Source organism: Trachymyrmex cornetzi, unplaced genomic scaffold (genome assembly GCF_001594075.2).
Source record: "Trachymyrmex cornetzi isolate Tcor2-1 unplaced genomic scaffold, Tcor1.1 scaffold452, whole genome shotgun sequence".
Lineage (NCBI taxonomy): Eukaryota > Metazoa > Arthropoda > Insecta > Hymenoptera > Formicidae > Trachymyrmex > Trachymyrmex cornetzi.
Window position 1 is genome coordinate 139163 of NW_017299312.1, and position 22836 is coordinate 161998.

At 36.8% G+C, this 22836-nt stretch overlaps 5 protein-coding genes across 12 annotated transcripts in view; 3 read left to right on the forward strand and 2 right to left on the reverse strand.

Moving 5' to 3' along the window:
* Rpn10 (regulatory particle non-ATPase 10) overlaps window positions 1-2497 on the forward strand; it is a 3897-nt gene extending 1400 nt beyond the window's left edge. The window contains exons 4-6 of the mRNA XM_018513163.1: window positions 378-752; window positions 831-1116; window positions 1759-2497. Coding sequence (XP_018368665.1) covers window positions 378-752; window positions 831-1116; window positions 1759-1982 — 885 coding nt within the window. The 3' untranslated portion in view covers window positions 1983-2497. The remainder of the gene's footprint in view (window positions 1-377; window positions 753-830; window positions 1117-1758) is intronic.
* Window positions 2498-3039: 542 nt separating this feature from the next.
* Window positions 3040-13145, forward strand: LOC108764800 (rhotekin-2). Of its 3 annotated transcripts, XM_018513187.1 has the most exons (9): window positions 4003-5048; window positions 5252-5739; window positions 10780-10970; window positions 11360-11569; window positions 11706-11885; window positions 11967-12061; window positions 12123-12337; window positions 12419-12689; window positions 12797-13145. In XM_018513187.1, exons 2-9 carry the CDS (start codon window positions 5539-5541, stop codon window positions 12988-12990), a joined length of 1557 nt encoding a protein of 518 aa, XP_018368689.1. In that variant the 5' UTR covers window positions 4003-5048; window positions 5252-5538; the 3' UTR covers window positions 12991-13145. The 3 variants fall into 3 exon arrangements, with proteins under 3 accessions (XP_018368690.1, XP_018368689.1, XP_018368691.1); XM_018513188.1 differs by lacking the exons at window positions 4003-5048; window positions 5252-5739 and adding an exon at window positions 3040-3186; XM_018513189.1 differs by lacking the exons at window positions 4003-5048; window positions 5252-5739 and adding an exon at window positions 9125-9187.
* Window positions 13146-14577: 1432 nt separating this feature from the next.
* On the reverse strand, window positions 14578-15426 carry LOC108764784 (HIG1 domain family member 2A, mitochondrial). The gene is made up of 2 exons (XM_018513160.1): window positions 15065-15426; window positions 14578-14849 (listed from the first exon to the last, which is right to left on the reverse strand). The coding sequence occupies exons 1-2, from the start codon at window positions 15204-15206 to the stop codon at window positions 14689-14691; spliced, it is 303 nt and encodes a 100-aa protein (XP_018368662.1). The 5' UTR covers window positions 15207-15426; the 3' UTR covers window positions 14578-14688.
* On the forward strand, window positions 15365-19121 carry LOC108764783 (NHL repeat-containing protein 2). 2 transcript variants are annotated; one of them, XM_018513159.1, is made up of 10 exons: window positions 15558-15566; window positions 15621-15806; window positions 16309-16475; window positions 16573-16732; window positions 16849-17264; window positions 17342-17571; window positions 17718-17943; window positions 18123-18320; window positions 18398-18511; window positions 18612-19121. In XM_018513159.1, exons 2-10 carry the CDS (start codon window positions 15629-15631, stop codon window positions 19005-19007), a joined length of 2085 nt encoding a protein of 694 aa, XP_018368661.1. In that variant the 5' UTR covers window positions 15558-15566; window positions 15621-15628; the 3' UTR covers window positions 19008-19121. The 2 variants fall into 2 exon arrangements, with proteins under 2 accessions (XP_018368660.1, XP_018368661.1); XM_018513158.1 differs by having other exon boundaries at window positions 15365-15806.
* Window positions 19122-19210: 89 nt separating this feature from the next.
* Window positions 19211-22836, reverse strand: part of LOC108764796 (MORN repeat-containing protein 5) — a 21207-nt gene continuing 17581 nt past the window's right edge. For 4 of the 5 annotated variants that reach the window (XM_018513182.1, XM_018513178.1, XM_018513180.1 and 1 more), the window contains exons 2-6: window positions 21095-21296; window positions 19966-20152; window positions 19730-19889; window positions 19453-19631; window positions 19211-19314 (exon numbers count right to left, since the gene is read on the reverse strand). In XM_018513182.1, coding sequence (XP_018368684.1) covers window positions 19263-19314; window positions 19453-19631; window positions 19730-19889; window positions 19966-20152; window positions 21095-21230 — 714 coding nt within the window. In that variant the 5' untranslated portion in view covers window positions 21231-21296 and the 3' untranslated portion in view covers window positions 19211-19262. Of the gene's footprint in view, window positions 19315-19452; window positions 19632-19729; window positions 19890-19965; window positions 20153-21094; window positions 21297-21388; window positions 21465-22836 lie in introns of those variants that run through there. The other variant, XM_018513181.1, reaches the window with a different exon arrangement.

Sequence of the window (22836 nt, forward strand, 5' to 3'; positions counted from 1 at the left end):
AATTTAACTCGTGATATTACTGCGGTAGTTTAGTAGAGTTAGCGTTTCAAGACCAGAAATTTTTCGGCGCGCGTTTCTGTGGGACTACATACGTAGTATATAAATTCACATAAGAATCATTAAGATCCAGCTAGACCGTGTAAGGCTTCGATTCTATAGTTTGTGTTATCTAATAAATTTGTTCACTTTTGTAATTTTCATCTCATGATTGACTCTCTCAACTGGTTTATACTGTTGCAATAAGTTGGAATGAAATAAATCTAGTTTGTTTTACTCCAACTTATTAAACCAATTGAAAATATTCTTTGAAAAACAGATCTTTAGTTTTATAGTTGAGTCTAGAGTCAAGTATGTACTAAAGATTGTAAAATTTACAGTTAGCATTGAAACATCGACAAGGCAAAAATCATAAAATGCGCATTGTTGCATTTATCGGAAGTCCAATAGACATCGATGAGAAGGAATTAGTCAAGTTAGCGAAACGTCTGAAAAAGGAGAAAGTGAACGTTGATGTCATAAGTTTTGGCGAAGAGAGCATTAACAACGATGTACTAACTGCCTTTGTTAATGCATTGAATGGCAAGGACGGCACGGGAAGTCATCTTGTCACTGTTCCACCAGGTCCGCATTTATCAGATGCCCTGATCTCTTCTCCTATAATTCAAGGTGAAGACGGAATGGGTGCAGCCGGCATGAGTGGTGCCGCGTTCGAATTCGGGGTCGATCCAAATGAAGATCCTGAGCTGGCGTTGGTCAGTATCTGTGTTTTATTGAGAATTTCTTTTCTCTCGTGTAATTAGTGTTAATTTTGTGTGCTTCATATGATTCAGGCTTTGCGCGTTTCTATGGAGGAACAACGGCAACGTCAGGAAGACGAGGCACGTCGTGCACAGGCTAATGAGACTGCCGCTAATAAACAACCAGAAACTATAAAGGAAGCTCCGAATGAAGAAGCTATGTTAAAACGTGCCCTTGCCATGTCCCTTGAAGGTGCAGACGACTCTACTGCCGCTAGTGATAATACTGCTCCAAGCAGAAGCAACGTGCCGGACTTCACTAACATGACAGAAGAAGAACAAATTGCTTTTGCTATGCAAATGTCCATGCAAGATCAGCGTAAGTTCCTAACAGATAACTTAATGTGTAATTAATTATTCAGGGTGAATTAGTTGAACCAGTTTTTTACCCTATGAGAAAATTATCGATCACACCCAATTATTGACTTAATGATACAGATCGGATGCGTGCATAACATCGTGTGAACTGCTGGTTTGAGCGTGAAAACAGGCACGTTTGACATTGAGTTGTGAAAATTATTACAAGATATTACAAATGCGTCTTTTTCTCTGTGCGCCCAGCAATTCGCACGATGTATCCACGCGTCGGATCTGTATCACTAAGTCAATAATTAGATGTGAGGTCGATAATTTTCTCGTAGGATAAAAAACTAGTTCAACTACTCTGATTCATCCTGTATATAATATATTGACTACACTCATATATCACCAATAATCGGGTTTAATAACATCCGTACTTATTAACTCTTGACATAAAATATCATACAAACGCTAGTTAAAGCCGATTTATAATACTTGTTGTTAATTAAAACTCGAATGTTTATAGGCGTTTATTTTAGCATTAAATTATTTAATGTTTTGTATAATATATAATATTTTTGGACAAATGCATAAAGGTTGTACGAATACAAATTTACAATAATCATTATCTAATGCTTTATTATTTGCATTCGTTATATAGAAGAATTGGAATCCCAAAAGGAAGAAGCGATGGATGTGGAAGAGGATTACGCAGCCGTCATGTCTGATCCTGCTTTTCTGCAATCGGTCCTGGAGAACTTGCCAGGTGTGGATCCGCATTCTGAAGCCGTACGCCAAGCCGTTGGATCGTTACAACAAAACAAAGATAAAGATAAAGAAAAAGAGAAAGAGAAGGAGAAAGACAAAGACAAAGACAAAAAATAAATGGCTCCTTAGTGCACTGATATTTACACTTGTGGCTAAATTTGACATTTTCCATTATTGTGTATGATATATTGTAGCTATTATATCTTGCTTATGAAATATATTATCAATTTATTGAAAATGCCTAACTTAGTTTTAGTGATATCGCGTACGCGTGCGCGCGCGCAATTTGAGTCATTTCAATTGGCGTTTTTAACAGTACCAGTCTGTCAGACTGGTGCGATCAATAATTAACATTATGATAATATATATTGTATTATTTAAATACACTTTTTTAAGAACTTCACTCTCTTCTGCGAATTTATTATTTTGTCAGCTGTAAGACGGAGTGACTTGACCAAATCCGATTAATTTTAACGCTTGTTTCTACCAATGTTAATTTAAACTCTCAGTTCAGTTTGTTTTGCATCTTTTTTTTAATTCTTGGAACTGGAAAAAGATGAATATGTGTAAAGTTAAACCTAGATTAAAATTAATCTACAATAGTAGAAACAGGCGTAATTGATTCAATTCACCAGCAGAATTATTTTAAAAAATTCTATCTATATAATTTACTTGATATAATCTTTTTTATTGTAATGTTTCTTCAAAAAATGAATAAAACCATCCACGTTAACAAAATAATACAGACATGTTTAGTAAATTAATCAGATTTTAGTTCATACATTCCAAAATGATTGAGATCCTAAATATTCATTCACTCTCTGAGGAGCGTGAATGTGTATACAGATATATGTCGCATCTATGAAAGTGTGTATACACCTGTTGCTTCCCTACGACCTGATTTTCAACGTTACGTGATCCGAAACTTAATCTAATATTTCGTAACGTTTTCTGTAAAAGCACGTATCGTAGAGACATCGAACTTACTACGAGTTGCGTTTGCGCAATCGTAATTATTACAAATTCTCCGTCTCTTTTATAATTTGGAAGAAACGGTGGATTTCGCCCATGAATCTCGGTCCATGAAAATCCGCCAATTCACAAATGGCGCCGACGTTGGCATTCACGATAATCACGATGCGTTTTCTCGCCGCCAAGAGATTCGAATGACAAAATGGCGCCGCGAAGGAAGAGCGTTCAAACGTCGCGCAGGTCGTTGAACAACGTCTGCTACAAGGAAAGCAATTATTTGTGCTGCCTGAACGACTATCAGACGAGGGTTCGCAGGCGGGAGAGCCTTAGATATGCCAGAAGTCATGCGGTGAGTTTAAATCGACGGATCGCTCAGGATGTCACGATCTCATGACCGGCGTATCCGTTATGATTCGTCTTTAAAAAACCACTTTGCGTTTTGCCTCGTGGAAATTTTCCTAATTCGATACTCGCAGGTTCAACAGATGACTTGGATTATTTTGTTAAACTCGTTACTCGCCCTAAACATGTGATTGACGAACGAATGATATGATCGAACTAATAGGTTATGCTTGGCGGATTTACATGAATTTACGAGACACCCTGTATTTCTATATTTGAAAAAATTACGCTATAAAATTATAATTGTGCAAAATTAATGTCATTTACGTAAGGTCCTCACTTTGACAAAAAAAAATGTAATTGTAGTACTTATGATAGGTTTGTTTTTTTTATTCCTGTTCTGGAATGCACTAGAATTTTTTTTCACGCTTATGCCATGTACCAAACATATATTTATTTCATTTTAAGTGCAATTAAAAAGTATACTAGTTCAGATGTAAAAACGGATCTTTTACACCTCAGTGTCTCAATATTTGATAAATGCATAATTACATTATTTCAGTATAATTGATTATAGCTATAGAATACTATTTATAATTTATTACATCATTGTGTGTCACGATATAAATAGAAAATAACCACGTGGTTATCGACAACGAAGCAACTGACAACTGTAAATAATAAGTGTTCACATTGCTTTTTGCATTCAGACTTTTTCTCTCTCTTCAACGCTCCAAATAGATTTCGTTATAAATGTAAGTTTTCAAGAATTTTAAGAAACATGATTAAATGTTTGATGAATAATATTGTGATGAGACACGATGAGGCACAACAAGTATTATTTGATACATTTGTAATGTTTCTATAAGCAGCGTTGCTGTTTCGTATAGATAATTAGTTGATAATTGCTGTAACGCGCGCGACAAAACGTAAAAGTGAGCGGATGCTGTCTGCGTGGGCGATCCTCTCCTCCCTCTTTCTCTCCTCTACTCGTCCCGCAGCCCGCTCTCTCATTCAATCTATTGTCGGTAGCGCCGGTGGTCTCCCCCCTCCCCCCTCCCCCCTCGCCCATCGTCCTGGCAGATTTTGCCGCGTGTGGTATGGTGCGTTGGTGCGTAGCGCTGTGGTGCGTCTGTTGATGCTTACACAGTGCCGAACAGTCGAATGGTCGAGCGTCATTCAGTATTAGTCGGCTTCTCCTGGGGACCCGGACCGTTCTCCGGTTCCTCCTCTCGCCTCTTTTTCTCCCTCTTGGTTTTTCCTCCGCGACGCTAGATATCGTTTCTCGCGTCTGCACATTATTTTTGTCCGATTAATCTAATTACCGTGTGCGCGGTCTCCGTCTCTAGTCCGATCTAGTCGTGCGGCAAGCGGTTTTATGAAATCTCATCGTCATCGCGATTGTCACTCTTTTTGCACGACAATTCTGGACCCCACGTGGCGTGGAGAATATCTCATTGTTCGAAAAATCAATCCGAGGATCCGTGAAACCATACGAGAAAGTGAACAGGGAAGAAGAAGAAGAAGACGTTCCTACCGCTACTTTTTCCACTCGATGATGGTGAATCACGGCGTAGAGTATTGGGCGTAGACGATCTACCACCGGAAACGGGAAAGAGTAAATTTGGTGGTGAAGCGGGCAACAAGGGAAGAAGGCGAGTGAGTTGAGACTTTGAGAGGCAGGAACGGGGCCTCTCGTTTGTCGCACCGCGCGGAGGCGCAATGCCGTCACGGCTTATTTTGTAGCTAACGGAAAAACGTAGGATGACTGGATCTAAACCACGTCGTCGTACGTGATCGCTCTTGGTGCGACACTTGTCGCGTTCGTATTTGAAAAGAGAAGAGGTCAAGCTAACACACACACAGAAGGTTTAATAGCGTGATAACAAATATTTTTCATCGTTCTGCCTAAAATTTAGAGGTCAGAGTTTACAGAACGCTTTTGTACTGAACGGAGCAGAAGTGGACGGAGTATTTTAGAGGAAAGAGGCGTCTCTTCGTCTACCTTGACTCCAATCTTTCGAAGGAAAAAGCGGAAGATAGCCTTCTTTCTCCTTTTGTGTTCGTTTAAGACCTCGGGGTCAAGGCATCGGGGAATAAACCAGCAAGACTGGTCCGTGCAAAATTGTTCGCTGCCCGACGGCATTATATACACCGTGAAATTATATCTCTGGGGGAGGCGGAAGCATAATCCTGGACGATCCATGGTTGCCGATCTGCGACGATGCACCTTCGGTATCGATCTCGTTTGCAAGTCATCGGAATTGAAATAGGCTTGGTGTATTCGATCAGTGGGTCGACACACAGCTCAAACGAAGAGTAGCAACGTATCGAAAAAAAAAGAAGAAAACACTAAAAGATGAACTCCTGCTTTCCACATTTGGCGATATTGAATCCGCGAAATGCGAACAAATCGAGGGACCGGCTCAACGACGAGTGTAACGTCGTAAATGCCGAGGACATCCGGATGCGATCGAGGACTCCGACGTTATCGGGAAAGAATGACATTTTCCAAGACTTGGATTTGTATTACGTTCGACAGATCGCACGAAATTCGAAGGTAGGATCGCGATTAATGTTACTATCGATGACTCTGAAAATTCATTGCTGATTGTTTCACTGAGAATGAGAGATATCGTGTCTCTAAAAATATGGCAAAACGTTCCTTTCGCTTTCGAATCTTATGAATTGTTTAACAAATGATTATTGCAGATGATTTCGATCAAGCTGCGAGTAATATGACAATAAAGCTGTCGAGAAATAGTGCTGCAATGAGAGACAAATGTTTTGTATTTATGACTATAATTGTACAGTAAAATAATTATGATTAGAAGCTCCACTTTTATAATTACTATATTGTAACATTAGTAATAATAATTTATTTAGTTCTACATATTAAAGAATAATCATAATCATTTTGGATGCCAACTAAATATATTTCTTGGTATGTAGAAAATAAATATTATCATTACATGTGGAAAATAAATATTATTACTATTATATTAGAGAATAATATCTACATAAATGGAGCTTCTAATCATAATTTTACAATACAGTTAGGTATAATTATAAATACGACGAAACACTTTTCTTTCATCGTGCAATATGTTGGATAGAATTATTAACTTTTTATTGCTAAAAAACACATGGGAAGAAAAATCAGATGAGAGAGAGAGGGGGGAGAGAGAGAGAGAGAGAGAGAGAGAGAGAGAGAATTATACAGCAATTCTATCGGTTGAATTGATCGCCGATTAAGTTGATCGGTGCTTAGTCAAAGTCACCCTTGAATGTTTAATTTACGTCAAATATGTGCGAAGGGGAGTTGAGTTATTGTACGTGAGTGGCTGCCAACATTTCCTCGCGTTCGTTGTTCGTATTTTTAGACGTCGCATGTGGACATCACTTCGGTCAGACATACGGATAGTGAACGTTGTGAACAGATTTAAAATCTCAATCTCGAAATCAACGGGTATAATTTGCTGTACAGATGGTCTTGGTGAAAATTTTATGATGTATCAAATATTTATTACTCATTTCTGTTACCTATATCTCTCTTACTGTCTCATTTCGATACGGCGCGATCTAATACCCATTGATTTTACGACTCGCGGACGTATCGGACATCAAGTTGTTGCATCTTCAGGAGATACGGAGTGCGTGAAAAGAAAATGAACGGGCGTCGCGTGCGGTGACCATTACAGGCACACGGGGTATTGGATTTCTGGCGACTATTTTCGGCAGACAAGCAGTCGGGAAAGTGCCGGTGACGCGAGAGAAAGCGATATTGAGGGGGAAACACGTAGGGACATGAGGGATCGAAGGAAACTGAAACGAGATTACGTACATACAACGGAAGAATGCTTTGCGCTGGCGAAGCTTTGTTCACGTCGACGACGTGTACTCAGGCCGGTATTCATAGTCGGATCTTATATTTGAGACCGTCTTAAGTACAGTCTTAAGAAGTTATGAACCAATCAGAAGGTCGCATTAGCGTCTTAAGGGGATGCTGAAGCGACGGCCGAATTTGATTGATGTCGATAAAACAGATTTTTAATTCCAAATAAAATATTACATCAAGAAAACGTTACATATGTTAATTAAAACATTACGTACATTAAGCAAAATGATTAAATAAAACGTTACGTACATTTCTTGCTCTGCTATATCCTATATATCACTTGAATGTGAAGTTATGTACAAATCGTACTTCTCAAGCCATTTCTCTTGTGAGCCTCAGAATCATAATTTGAAGGTCTCATGATATTCTTATAATTATAAATTATTCAAATACGGAAAAGTACTTTTTGTTTGGACATATGCTTGCATCTATGTGAGAAAGAACCTACATGATTACAGAAAACTGTAATTTACAATTTTTTTGTGGATTTTCATACCGGTTTGGACTTTTCCGAAGGTATTTACGTTTTTTCTTTTATCTGGAGAAGGATTTTTTATTCTGTGTAAGGAAAACGATGTTATTTGAGATAAACGAAATAACGCTTCGTTGGTAACTAAGAACAGACTATGAATACCGGCCTTAACGTGTCCTGCGCGCGTCCTAGTGTGTCCAAGGGAAAATCCTGAGGGAAAAATCAAGAGAGATAATACACCCGCACGCGTAAATTGTATTACATCATATATTTACGTGAACTCGTTCGTCGCACAGCGCGCTTCGAGTTTCATCAAGACTCGTTACAGCACTGGCGACAGAGGTCAGGGATTAAATGTGGTCGCGGTTGCCCTTGCGTCGTTGCAAAATTCCTATCCGAGAGACGACGGAATATACGTGGATATATTCTTGATAGACTGCATCGCGGACCATACCCAGCATAAGGATGTGTCACAACGTTAGCGGAATACGAAATCGCTCGATGCGCGCAATGAATCATCTCTCGCATTATTGATTTTACTGATGCGTGCGTTATTTTCGGATCATACGCTTCATTCGGACATCACAGGGAATTAACAGATGCGTGCTAATAATGCGACGAGAGAAAAATCTCAAGAGAGGAGGATTTCACATTTAATGCATCTTGCATAATATAGATATGTCGAATACATTTTATATAAGATCGAGATGTATATAATATAAAAATAATAAATATAAATGTGAAGGCTATAGGAGTCAACGCTGGTTGTAAACATAATATTTTAATAATACGTTTTATATAAAAAATTAGTACGTTTCAATTCAATTTTAAGTCATGTTCAGCCCATATCTCTTAAACATAACGCCACTAATTTGAAATATTGCATTATAAATCAATGTTCAAATTTCTTGAATGTGGTCGTCATGGAGCAAACGTGAGACCGTATTCTAATATTATAGTAAATGTTGTCCAACAACAGTTTCAAAGATGAGTGGTTATAAGAACTCAAGTTCATAAAATCCAGAACGGCCACAACCAGTTAATAATCATTGTAAATGAAGTCAAAAACTTCTTTCTCGTCACACATTAAAATTTAAAAGATTGAACATTCCAGAATAATCAAAACGTATCTTGTCGATTTAACAAACAGTCAAATAATCAAGATATATAATATTTAATATGCACATAAGAGAAAAAATTGCAAAAATTAATTCTTCGAACGTAGGATTCTTCCCAGCACATTTCATAGGGACAAATGGCGATCTCGTGCAAGCCGACTATAAAACGTTAGCCGTACGGATCGATATCCCGTAATGTTAGCGTTGGTTTTCCAAGGGTAGGAAGGAGGAGCACACAAGCGAGCCAATTTGTCGAGGTGAACGTCACCCCTTCGTACATTCGCCCACTTCCCCGAAGAGTCGTTATTTCAGTCCGTTTCTGCGTTCTGCTACTAGCCAGCGTCGCGAGAACCGCGCCGATTTATTTACGTTTTCGTGAAGTTTGTTTCTGCCTTGAAGTGGAACTTCCATTCACCTGGCCCGTGTCGTGCACGATCGGCTACGTAAACGCGACGATACTGTGCTTTTTTACATGTCGAAATCTCAAAAACGGACGAGCCAGAAAACCACGTTCTCCCAGGTTACACTGTTTATATACTACATATGTACACTGAGAAAAATATATGGCTGGAGTCGTTGAAATTCTGGTTAAAAATGGATGAATCAGAATTTTCTGGAATCTTCTGGTTGAGATAACCAGACTTCTAATCGTTATTTTTCTCAGTGTATATATACTACTACGTATATACTGTTGAAATTAATTGTCTGAACAGTGCGTCATTACATTGGTGATTTCTTCAGATTATTCTTAAAATTAGTGTGACAATATTAATATTAATCAATTAAATTAAACTAATTGTTATAAAGATTCCTTTTTTATTAATACAATAATAATAAATATAAACGTGAAGGCTATAGGAGTCAACGGTGGTTGTAACATGCATAATATTTTAATAATAAATTAATCCAAAAATTGGGACGTTTCAACTCAATTTTAAGTCATCTTTAGCCTATATCTCTTAAACATAACGCCGCTAATTTGAAATATTGCATCGCAATATCCAAATTTCTTGAATGTGGTCGTCATGGAGCAAACGTGAGACAACGAGCCGTGAATGTTATTCAACAACAGTTTCAAAGCTGAGTGGTTATAAGAATTCAAGCTCACAAAATCCAGAACCAGTTAATAATCATTGTAAATGAAGTCAAACATTTCTTTCTCGTCACACATTAAAATTTATAAGATTGAACATTCCGGAATAACCAAAACATGTTTTGTCGGTTTAACAACAGTCAAATTGTCTCACGTTTCCTCCATGACGACTACATTCAGGAAATTTGGATATTGATTTGCAATGCAATATTTCAAATTAGTAACGTTATGTTTAAGAGGTATAGGCTGAAGATGACTCAAAGTTGAGTTGAAACGTCCCAATTTTTTAATTAATTTATTATTAAAATATTACGCATGTTTATAACCAACGTTGAATCTTATAGCCTTCACATTTATATTTATTATTTTTGTGACAATATTAGTTTCACAATTCTAAATATAAATATAAATTATTAATGCCGTAATGCATGTGTAAAGCCACAATTTTTAACACTTTGACAATAATTTGAAGAAATAATCGATATAGCGGCGTAGACAATTATCCAGACAATCAGTTTCTGAGTTTCCGTGATTGTATATTTATTACTTATAAAACGTACACAATTTGAAAATTCTACAATTGCAAGATACTCTACTTGGAATTGCGGAGTTTTGAAATTGTACGCTTTACAAGTCGATCTATGGACATCTCAGGAAGACCGGTAAAATGAGTAAAACGATTCGTTCGCAAAATGTGTAAGACGTTTCGTTATTAGGTATGTAACCCGATGCCATGAACGCGTGATGGGGCCACGTGCTGGCCAACCACTCATTTTATCGCTGACACTTCGATTTTTTTCCGATCGTAACTATCGGTCGCTCCTTCCTTTTTTTTTTCTTTACATATTCAGCACCATGCAAGACACCGGTGCAAAATTACGTTTCCTATAACCATATGCGAGTTGATGGCCTCTTAAAATAACTCTATTTAAAATTTAAATGATTGTTTCGACGAGATTTTCGTGATTGAATTGATGATGCGCGAATTGATTGCTAAAATACCATGAATAATGTTGCAGGAGCATGACCTGGAGCAGAAGATCGAGGTGGAAATCAAGATGAGAGAAGGCTCGGCGAGACTTTTGGCGGCTGCGAAGCATCGCGCCCAGAGCTTGGAGGCCGCCAAAGCGTTGCTTACGTCCAACGAGAGGATGTCGGTTTACATGACAGAATTGCAAAGCCGCCGCCGAGAATCTTCTAAACAATCCTGGTTCGTTCATGCGGTTGTTTTATCGTAGAAATAATCCAATATATCTCCTGTTCATGACAATTTAGTAATACAATAATAAAAGTAACGAGGAGCTAAGAGCCAACGCTAGTTTTTATTGCTAATATTTAAATTTTCAAATTTTTTAAATAACAAACATTTCATCCTTATACTAGGACCTTTTCAATGTTGATCGCATAACTAAATACAAATTCTAATTTACATCATATAAGTCAAAATAGAATAAAAATTACAAGTTTATACTAAATTTGTGAATACAATTTAAATCGTCTTGATTTGCTGTCATTTCTTCATAGTTTATCTTATACGAATGAATATCAAATTAAAAGAGTTTATAATTTAGTAATAATTACGTCAACGCGTGTTTCCAGTATTTCTAGAAGTACGGGAAAGTTGTCAATATCGGATCTTAGGATACCATTAATGTGGAGAGACTCCGATCACTTTAAGAATCGCGGTGATCATCGCCGGTTCGCCGTATTTTGCTTAGCACGATTGGGCACAGAAATCCATGACACCTCCTTATTATGCCCCATTGATAGAGCTCATACGGATCTCAGCTTTCCCGATGTCTTATTATTGTAAGTTCCGATGATTAATACATCCTTATATTAAATCTAATTTGAGACAAGAATAAGTTAAAGTTATTCGTAATCATGCTACTCAAAGAATATGCATAACAATTTTATAATTGTCAATTTTTGTATCTATTTTCAGTAATAATGTGCCAGCCGAGTTTGAGTTAATTTTAGAAGTCTATAGCCACGTTTTGCAAGAGGACTTAAGTATCGCCAGCACGCCGAGAAGAATTAAAAAGACTATTCACTCGTCGATTTCGAAAACCGTCGGCAAGAAGCTCGCTGCTTCGCTTCGTGACGAATTCGGTTCCGTCAAATCGTGAGTTTCTGCTTTCCTAAATATATAAATTAATTAAGCTTCATTCATAAATGTTTTGACTTTTATATACTTTCCTTTCAGTGGACCATACTTTGATTTAGTAGCTCGTGCTAAACTGACCTTAGACGACACGGATGATAATACTCACACGCACGACCTTGTTATTAATAGTATCGGTAAGTTGTGCGAGAGTTCGGCGAATTTCTCGAAATACTTATATCGTGATTCTTTCTTCAGAGAACAAGTATCACTCCCTGCCGCTTTTCGGTCACTTTTGCTGTCGATTGGCGGTACAGCCAGAATCCATTAATAAGGAAATGTGCATTGGCAATGTGAAAATCGATGGTCAAGATTATTGGGCACGTCTACAAGGATTTTGTATAAAAATATGGGAATCAAAGAAGCATGCGGAAGAAGGTCAAAATCCGGAACACATAATACCTATTAATAAAGTTAGTTGACATTTTCTTATAGATCTTACATAATTGCACTGCATTATTTCATTTAAATAATTTTTTCTATTATTTGTATAGAGAACAATCATTCAACCGTCCAAAACTTCCGGCAAAGAAATTCTGATAAATAATTCTGGTAACAGTATGGAGAAGCTGTTGTCAATTAAATTCGAATCAAAGGAGGAAGCTCAAAAATGGTCAAAGTTCTTATTGGTACACATCAACGATCATTCGAGGTGGAAACACGCCGCGGAAGTTATTCAAAGGGTGTCTAGCATTGAAAGTACGAGAAATTCCTTTATCAGTAATAAAAGACAGGGTTCCTTATACGACGAGACACCTTTAATAGGTAAATGCACAAGTTATTATGTAATTCTAAATCTATAAAACGACGCTTTGGAATCTATCAAAGTATAGTAAATAATTTATTTATTAATTATTATCTCTTTATTGTAGAATCGATCCCGGATTATTCATCCACAAGACCTACTGTACAAACGATCTTTGATCTCACACCTAGTACTAGTCTAAGCAGTTGTAGTTCCACAAATAGCCTAACAAGTCTACGTTCACGTTCACTGAGTATCAGCGGCGTATTTAAACAAGGTGCCATCTCTTTAAAGCCACATTTAGTTAATAAAAAAACGTAACGATTTTATAATTCTTTTCAAGAAGATTCATAAAGCCGAGTAATTATTACGCGAGAATAAGTTAGAACTTTTCAATTTTGACCCGAGATGTATACACTAAAATATTTTTATTGATAACTGAGGTGGAGGAAAGTTCAATTAAACATAATTTCTCAGTTTAAGAAAACATTGTCAGTACTGAAAATTACGTTACGTATATAATAAATTGTACGTATACAATAAATCCAACAAGCAGCGTAATATAAAGGGAAAGTTCACGAAACGTTGGCATTCTAATAGCATTTTTCATTGGCAGAACTAGTGATATCGCACTCAGTGCATATTAAAGCTGTTGTACACTATTCTAATCTAAATGTAAAAGTGAGATCTCAATTGATAAAATGCGTATTTTATCAAATAGCACAATAAAATGTATCGAATATTTCGCGGTTTGATTGGTTTCTATATTTTTATTAAACGTGTATCTTTACGTCGATTTGTGTACAACGGTTTTAAAGTGCACTGATCGCGCATTGATTCTATCAATGAAAAACGCTATAAGAATGGATCTGGACACGGGGAAAACCCGAAACGCATCTTGATATAGAAAGCACCTGTGGAAGCCTCAAGAATATTATACAATAAATGACTGCACCAATCTTATGGGAAAATGTCTTTCTGCGGATTTGGCTAATTTTTGGATATGTTGTAGTTCTCTTCATTCTTAACAAATGTCTCAAAATAGCATGTCTCAAAAGAGCATAACTTGATTCTATAAACCGTTTCCATGCTACAAGTCTTCAAAGGTCCAGTAATCATATAAAACCTTTCAAGGCTTGTAGCATGGAAACGACTCATAGGATCAAGTTATGCCCATTGAGACATTTATTCAGAATGAAGAGAACTACTATCCAAAAATTAGCCAAATCCGCAGAAAGACATTTTCCCATAAGATTGATGCGGAGTCATTTTCAGTACTAATAGTGTATATCCAAAATGGCCTTAATACACTCTGTATTAACCGAAGAGACTTTTATTCCAGGGAAAATTTTAATTCAGCTGAAAATGTAATATGTATCGATTGATATATAAATTCAATATATATGAGAAACTTGATATTAGATATAGTTATACAGTACAAATGATATTGATTAAACTATTTCTTATTTTTCTCTTTTCTATTTTTATAATGCGAAGTCTTATATATCGCTAAAAGTACAAGGATAGTACTATAATACCCTATAGTGTCCTATTATATAATGCGTTTAAGAATTTAGAAAATATATGAACATTGCAATATTTAGTATGGCTGTAAGAAGATATGCATATTTATATATATATAGTATATATTTAATGTAATAATAATAATATATAACTATATATAGTTACCTAAATACAGTTTACTTTTCCAAAAACCTTGCAATTTTTGTATATACTTGGAAAGATTTCAACGCAGTTCATTGCAATATTACTTTTTCGTATATACGATAAAAAGGATATTTTTAATGAAAATATCTGTTTATGACTTTCGTCAATAATTGTAATTAGTTACATTTTTGTAAATATTTTTATTAAAAAATATTTTTACGACATCAACATCAGAGATTATCCTAAATTACATAAGGGATATTCATATTAGGTATATCATACCCAATATGACAAGAACAAGCCTAATATTACAGTAGAAACTTGATGTTGATTCATAAATCAACATCAATTTTATTTTGACTTGGGAAGCAGGATAAATCCTGCGACCATGCAAACGATAGTAAATGCTTGAGCACCAACACGAGCACGCATCATGTACTGTTGCATTTCTGCATTTCCCTTATAAAAGTTGAAGATTCCAATACTTAGGGCTGTAATAGTCGCGAATGCTCCTAGAAATATACAAATGCAGAAAATAGCGTTGCATTAAAGATGACTATAAAGTTCAATAAAACGCGGTTTTTTTTGCACAGATGTACAAGTCTCTTTATATTTTTTTTATCCTATTTTCTTAGCTACATCTCCGCACAGCTTCTTGTTAAACACAGATCAGAAGGATTTGGTTCGATAAATTCTATCTCGGCTTACGGAATATAGGTTAGTTTACCTATCGGTACCAGAGGATTCTCTAGCGTTTTACGTTTCGCCTTCTGCAAAAACGTCTCGGTACTCTCGGTAGTATAAGTGCTATCCAGATCTTCATGTATTTTCACCCAGTCCAATTCATCATCTGGTTTTAAGTCTGCCATATCCGTCAGTCCGCGAAAAAAATACAAAGTTTCACAACAAAATCTGCGACAACTGAGTTCATGTTAATGAGCACCATGTGCGAAAGAGAGTAGGTTAACGACTGATAATGATTACGTTAAGGTTAAATCGATAACGTATCGAACAATGTATTCAATTGGACTTCGATGACACGATGAGAAAATTGCATAATCTCTCCCTCCCTGCTAATCTCTTCCTCCGAGGTTATCCGAGATCAGTAGCGTCATTCGGTGTCCGTGATGGAACACGTCAGACGTTCTCAAGGAGAGTGAGAGAGAGAGTGACGTTCCGAATTGATGTTGCGAGTGTTACAACTATTGCAAGATTTGCAAGTAACACAAGTGCGTATGTAACAAACGCTCTCGATCGTTCGAGGAATTTTATACCTACTTTAGATCGTTTGATGTGCGGACTGGTAAACAAAAAAATGAATACGCAAGAAGTAGTGGAGGAACTGACGCAGGTCTGCATTCAGATGCGCTTCCACCTGAATGATTTGGAACAGAGGGAAAAAGAAATATTAATCCTAAAACACATCAGGCGCTTTGAAAACAGCGGAGCAACTCATGATTTCCCAAAAGGTACTGGTTCTCATGAAAAAAGTTCCCTGCATTCTTCCTTATACCACTTTGCGAATAGCCAGTTAAAAATAAATGACAGTTATCTGTTGCAGAAAAAAATGGCTAACAATCGTCATGGTCATTGTAAATTAATTTTCAGTATGTACTTATAAGCAGAACAATTAAGGCCCAGTTTCACAACTCACGGTTAACTCTTAACCGAGGTTCAACTTATTTCTCATCTTTTTCCAATTCTAGAATTGAAAAGAGATAATGAATAAGTTGAACATCGGTTAAGAGTTAACAGTCAGTTGTGAAACTGGGCCTAAGTCATTATGACGTCAAAATGGTTCCAAAATTATTGTATACTGAAGGTCATTTTTTAATTAGTAACAATTCATTATCATAACTTACAAGCCTATTTTGGTACTTTGTAAAAAGCTAATTAAAAATAAATGGATTATTATCTGCAGGAAATGATCAATAATTATTATCGTTATAATTTTTAATATGTATTATACAGGCTTGGAATGGTTTAACGTGTCCGAAGGATTGTCGCTAGGCCAGCATCTAAAAGGAAAAATCGTGCTTTTGGACTTCTTTACATATTGCTGCATCAATTGCATGCATGTTTTGGCCGAGCTGGAAGAAGTCGAGAAGAAAATCTCTATAGAGGATGGTCTCGTGGTAGTAAGTATAACATATTTTATTACAGGAAAGAACTTCTAGAAATTAAAGATATACATTAGATAAGATTTTGTCCGAGACTAATAATTTTTCTATTTAGATCGGAGTGCATAGCGCAAAATTTACAAACGAGCGCAGTTCGAAGAATGTCTTATCTGCTGTACAGAGATATAATATCACACATCCTGTGGTAAATGATGTAACGTTAAGAATGTGGGACGATATGGGAATAACGTGTTGGCCTAGCCTGATTATGTTAGGTATGAAACAATATATGATTCCTTTGCTTTTTTTTCTAACAGCTACATAATTTATATATATTTATACTATTTGTGAAAACTTCCTATTGTCACATCTGTGTTTAAATTCATTTCAGGACCTAATGGTCAACCACTGGCTGTTTTTGTGGGTGAAAATCACAAAGATGAAATACTATTATACACAAAAATAGCAATAGCTTATTTTAAATCTTTAAAACAAATATCAAATCATGGTCTTCCACTAAAGCCGGCGCATCATCTTTTACCATCTTCTAAAGATGGTCTGCTATTTCCTGGCAAACTAACGGTTCTTCAGTTAGAACAAGAAACGAAGCTAGTCATATCTGATAGTGGTAACAATAGGATTGTAATTACAAATGAGCACGGGAGAGTGGAACACGTTATAGGAGGATGCAGCCAGGGTTTTAAAGATGGCGATTTCAAAAATGCTAGATTCAATTCACCTCAAGGGGTCTGTGTACTAAATAATATAATCTACGTTGCGGACAATAATAACCATGCTATTAGAAAAGTAAGTAAAAGTACCATTTTTTATTGTAGCACAACGTTGATTCGCTATATTTAATTTCGATGTTAATCACGTTTTAGATAGACCTGGCAAAAAAAATCGTATCCACCATAGCTGGTACTGGTTCACAAGGTTGCGATCGAAAGGGTGGAAAACACGGCACCGATCAAGCTTTATCGTCCCCTTGGGATGTGGCAATTTATCATCACGAGTATAAAGGTACCATGGTGCCAGTCTTGTTAATCGCCATAGCGGGTACCCATCAGGTCTGGGCACTGTTTTTGGAAGATACCATTTGGTGGAAGGAAAAGTGAGATATTATTTACGTAATTAATATGACATCTTCACTTCACGCATTTTTAAATGTAATTTTCGAACATTTAATTTAATAATGAATTTCAATTTTTTATAATTCATGCGAAATAACGAAAATATACGTGAATGTTCGTATTTTAGGAAATACACGGCGGGCACTTGCGCTGCTATCGTTGGAAGTGGACGAGAGGAAAATCGCAACAACAGTTATCCTCATGCCGCAGGACTAGCACAACCCTCTGGCATTGCGATCGTTCAGGAATGTAAAGTTGCGTTTTTGGCGGACAGCGAAAGCAGTGCTATCAGACGGCTGCATTTAGATAGCGGACAAGTATCCGCTGTTTGTGGAGGAGATAAAAATCCAGCGGTTCGTTCAATAACAAATAGTTTTCATTTATTTTCTCACTTTGCATTTGTGTATATGAATAAAATAGCTTTAATCAATTTGTTCGATACGTAAACAAGCGTCAGCTTCCGTTCGAATAACAGCAGTAAATCAATGTGTGTTTATTTTATCAGAATTTTTAGAAACACTTTGCATTGTAGAACTTACATGCGTTTGGAGATGTAGACGGAAAAGGATATTTGGCTAAACTTCAACATCCATTAGGTGTAACGTGGAATCATTTGGATAAACGAATTTATGTGGCTGATACTTACAATCATAAAATTAAAAGCGTAGATCTTACGACGGAGTATTGCAAAACATTGTTTGGCGACAAAAAACCCGATCATACATTTACCGTAAGTATATTTTTTGAAGAAACAGCAATTTATAAAAAATGTTTGTAAAAATTAATTAAATTGTTAAAATCTTTTAGTTCAATGAACCGAGTGGCCTTGCTGTTAGTCCAGACGGTAACATTCTTTACGTAGCAGATACCAACAATCACGCTCTTAAAATTATTTATCTAAAAAATGAGAAGATTTCAACTGTAAGTATATTTCTAGAAGTCTAACAGAATCACTTTAAAAATATAACTTTGTTTTGTGAATCATGAAAGATTAACAAACTTCCTTAATTTTATTTTTCAGATGACCATCGTATCCAGACGTGACTCGAATAGAAATACTGACAATGTATTCACTTTTGATACGACAGTAAATGCACGCAGTGGAGAACTAAATATTTCATTTAATATCGTATTTACGAATGATTTGAAATTAAATGCAGACGCACCGCAAGAATGGCAGGTGTCTTTACCTGCAAATACGTGGACGGCGAAATCATTGACGGGTAGACTTTCAACTCCTATATCGGTGAAACTTCCTGAAGAAGAAACGCGCAATCAATTGCCCGTCACATTAAACATAATGGCTTGCACAGTGGACACGTGTGTACCACTAAAGCTGTCGGTATTGTTCAACGTGCAACGTAAAACAGATGCGCCAACAGTTGTGACTGAAGAGAAAGAACTCGTTATCGGTTAGGAAATGCGTTTTATGCTTTCATATGTCGAAAAGTGTAAACACATACGTTGTGTAATGAATATTTTTAAGATATTACATTTTGGAAATATGTATGTATTTAAAATAAGTATGTTTACGGCGATAATTTTAATAATAGTTATACTGTTACATATATATTCTATATAATTGTATATGTTACTTATTGTATTAATTTTTAGTTGCTTCAGTCTACATCTTTTTTATAACTTTTTGATCGCTGCATTAAGCACAATTGTGTTAATTTTTATTCATCATGTCAGCGGGTGAGTGTTTGGCAAATTTTGTCAGTCTTAAATAGTGTAAAACAAGAATTAACTATGATATTTCATTATAATATTTTATAATATATAATTATATTATTTTATTAGAATATTTTGTATTATATAACTACATTATTTTTAATTGTTTGAAATATTTATATTTGTACCTTTGCCACCAAATTCCCGCTTCGTCATCTTGCGAAACATGTGGTAACGTTGCAAAATCCGCCGTTCCCGATTGCCAATATTCATGTAACCATTCCTGATGGCCAGTTGGCTCTGACCAGCCTTTTCGGCAATTGTTTTTTATCCATGCACTTTCTATCGCCGTTGGAATCTTGAGCACCTTTGTAATTTATTAAATTTAAACCTACATTTGTCCTTCACGAGAATAAATAGATATGTATTGTTTACATCTTTATCACTGCCGAGAGATATCTTTACTTTTTTGCAATTGCGATATGATGTTACGCAATTACTGTCTGGATCGAACATTCCAGCACCGGTGTCGTAGCAGTACGGAGGAATAATCTTAGTAGGCTGGTCATTGGTTTTCAATACTTCTCCGGCTGGTTTCAATCCATTCACCACGCAGTTATAAAATCTGAAATATTTTTACTATCCATGAATACGCGGGATGAATTCTCATTTAGCTGCTATGTTAAGAATCTGATGCTAACCGCCTATCGGGATATGCGCAATAATCCCAATCGTTTTCTCGATACGATAAACCGTCTGCGAACGTATAGCGCCTTTGCTCCATTTTTCCGCGATTCCAAACAGCATCCATTCTTTGCCCACGTGGCCAATATATACTTCCACGACCATGAAGCATGCCGTCCCGGAATTCTCCCTCTAACACGACTTCTGATAAACAAGAATAGAATTAATCAGCGCTAATTAGTCGGTGCGATATTATGATTCTACACGGAAAGAACGGTTTCGCTAAAGCATCTAAACATCTAACTATCCAAGGAGAACAAGAAAATAAAAATAATGTCAATTTGACGTCATATTGATCGAATTTACGTCATTTTTTGGTCATGATAAAAATCGCGATCTTAGATGATCTAAGAATGACTTTATATATAAGTCATTCTTAGACTACCTGAGATTTTTGTCGAATTGACATTTTGATTTTCTTGTTCTTCTTGGGTAGATACAGATCTGAAAATAAATTCTGTTGGACTATCAAAATAATTATATACATACAGGACGCTTAAACCGATTGCTAGAATATCAAAATTTTTTGTAATATTTCTGGTGAAAATTTTTCTCAAAATTTTTCATATAATTTTTCAGAATTTCTCTATAATTTTATAACTTTCTCACATTTTTTTATACGAATATGAATATTTTTCAGAAAATCTACATTTTTTCCTCAGAATTTTTCATATATGTTAATTATGCAATATCGTAAGATTTTTAAGATTTTTTGTAAGTACAATTTCTGATGAAATGTTATAAAATCTAAAAAATTATAAAATACTTTTTATAAATTATGAGATGAAAAATTTCAGAATTTACTTGTATAAAAAATTCTGAGAGAAGATGTAAACTTTCCGAATATTTCTGAGTATTTCTGTTCCAATTCGTATAAAAATTATGAGAAAAATTTTCACCAAGGATATTCATCATATCTGAGTCTCCTAATTATTTTGGTGGTCCAACAAAATTATTTTCAGATTGTTATATCTGTCTAAATTTATTATAGATACTTTAGCAAAGTCATTCTTTCCGTGCAGAGATCCTAACTCTGTATTGCGTTTGAGAAACGTTAGCTTTTGAAAAGAGCCTAAATTGATTAACTGTAAGGCGTGACGTATCTGCCGATGCCTGTCTTGTCGATCGCATTCCACGTTCCTTCGTATCTGCTTCCGGTGACAAATTGAATTTCTCGCAACATTTCTATTTCGTCTGCCTTTCTGTCGTTTTCCATCGTCATGCTTGACGTGATGCGTCACGCTTCTGTAGCTGTTAAGATTGACTCCAATTCCGTTTAATCGTCGATCTAGTTAATCAAAGTTTAGTTGGAGTAGCTCTTAGGGTAATTACGATCAAGTTCCGATTAATTTAATCGGTGATCAACTTATCACGTAATACCTGTCATTCTGTTAAGTAGGACAAGTGGATAGAACGTTATTAATTTTTTTATTACTTGACGTATATGGAAAAAAGGATTAAATTAGGGACAAGCAACTGCATAGTTGAAAATTTTCTTTGAAGCGTTCCGTGCTATTAATTCTATCGGTTGAATTAATCGCCGATTAAGTTAATCGGAGTTCGCGCCCTAAGTGCTGCGAGGAACTCGATATCCTCTTTTTATTGCTCACCGCGCCACTTTATTATCATTGGCTACGAGGATTCGCACGGCCGAGATGAATGGGGAACGATCGAGACCGAGCGGGCCGAGCGGCGAGCGCGCCCGAATGTCTCGAATCGGCTTCTCTTCCCCGACGAGAGCGACCGAACCGGGACTCGGTTTATCCTTACAGGATGGCCTCGTTGCCTGGTATTCCGGATGATCTCGGTCGGCTCGTAGTCGTCGGGCCGGGGACATGCATGCGAACGGCGTGCAAACTGCGTGCAAACGGCGGGACACGCGTGTCGAATTTACGAATGGCGAGAGACTCGACACCCGTCGCGCGTTCCTTCTTTTTTTTCCCTCGTCTTTATCCTCTCTTTATATCCTGCGCGCGTAACTAAATCAGATTTCGGAGGCGATGTGCGGACGGCGGGCGTCGGTCGTGTACGTAGTATTCGTAACACGACCGGACACAAAGGTGGCGAGAGAGGAGACACGAGGAGAGGACCGTTATGTCTCGCGCCGTATATTTCTATGAGAAAGAGAGAGAGAAAGGGCGAAAGAGAGAGACCTCGGTGTCTCTACACCGTGCCGCGCATATACTACTGTTATATGTCGAAAAGTGGTACATTCCGGTATACACCGAAGAATATATTTCTCAAGTTTTCACGCGCCGCGCCGCGCCGCGCCGGCCCGACCGCTCGGGGTATCGCGTGAGATGCACGTCGCTTCGCGCGATGAACCTCGATCTGTCCGTCTAAGATTCGTCTTCTCGACATTCGCAACCTCGTGAAACGCGGCCGAGAAGATACCACGCAACATCGTGACTATCAAAGAATAGTAGATGGAGCGGATCTAGGCCGTTTTTATTTTAAGAGTATCTTAAATACAACAGAGAAAGAGAGAGAGAGAGAGAGTCTTAAGATTTACTCTCGATCCACAATCTTGCTTTAATAGGCCTCAAGTCATAAGTCGAAAGAGATTAAGCGACAATAATTTCTGTCTTTAAACTGTTTTTGCGCAGTCTTTAGGCTTTAACCGTTATTATAGGCCTTCTACAATAAGCCGCAAGTCAGAAGTTCTAAGTGATCTTAAAGGCCGTTCTACAATAAGTTGCAAACACCCCGTTGCCAGTCGCAAAGGTTGACAACTACTAGTTGCAAAGTGCTATTTCCGGTTGCAATAGATAGTCGCGGTTGCCAACGGAGAGTTGCCCAACTTTTAACTCCTTGGCAACAGCAACTGT

Excerpts from the sequence above, each read along its gene's own strand:
- LOC108764784 (XM_018513160.1), bottom strand. The coding sequence starts at position 15,206 with ATGGCAGACTTAAAACCAGATGATGAATTGGACTGGGTGAAAATACAT. Across the intron at positions 14,850-15,064 it reads GAATCCTCTGGTACCGATAG|GAGCATTCGCGACTATTACA; the intron begins GTAAACTAACCT and ends GTATATTTCTAG.
- LOC108764800 (XM_018513187.1), top strand. The coding sequence starts at position 5,539 with ATGAACTCCTGCTTTCCACATTTGGCGATATTGAATCCGCGAAATGCG. Across the intron at positions 11,570-11,705 it reads TTTCCCGATGTCTTATTATT|TAATAATGTGCCAGCCGAGT; the intron begins GTAAGTTCCGAT and ends ATCTATTTTCAG. Across the intron at positions 12,690-12,796 it reads CGACGAGACACCTTTAATAG|AATCGATCCCGGATTATTCA; the intron begins GTAAATGCACAA and ends TCTTTATTGTAG.
- LOC108764783 (XM_018513158.1), top strand. The coding sequence starts at position 15,380 with ATGAGAAAATTGCATAATCTCTCCCTCCCTGCTAATCTCTTCCTCCGA. Across the intron at positions 15,807-16,308 it reads AACTCATGATTTCCCAAAAG|GCTTGGAATGGTTTAACGTG; the intron begins GTACTGGTTCTC and ends TGTATTATACAG. Across the intron at positions 17,265-17,341 it reads ATAACCATGCTATTAGAAAA|ATAGACCTGGCAAAAAAAAT; the intron begins GTAAGTAAAAGT and ends ATCACGTTTTAG.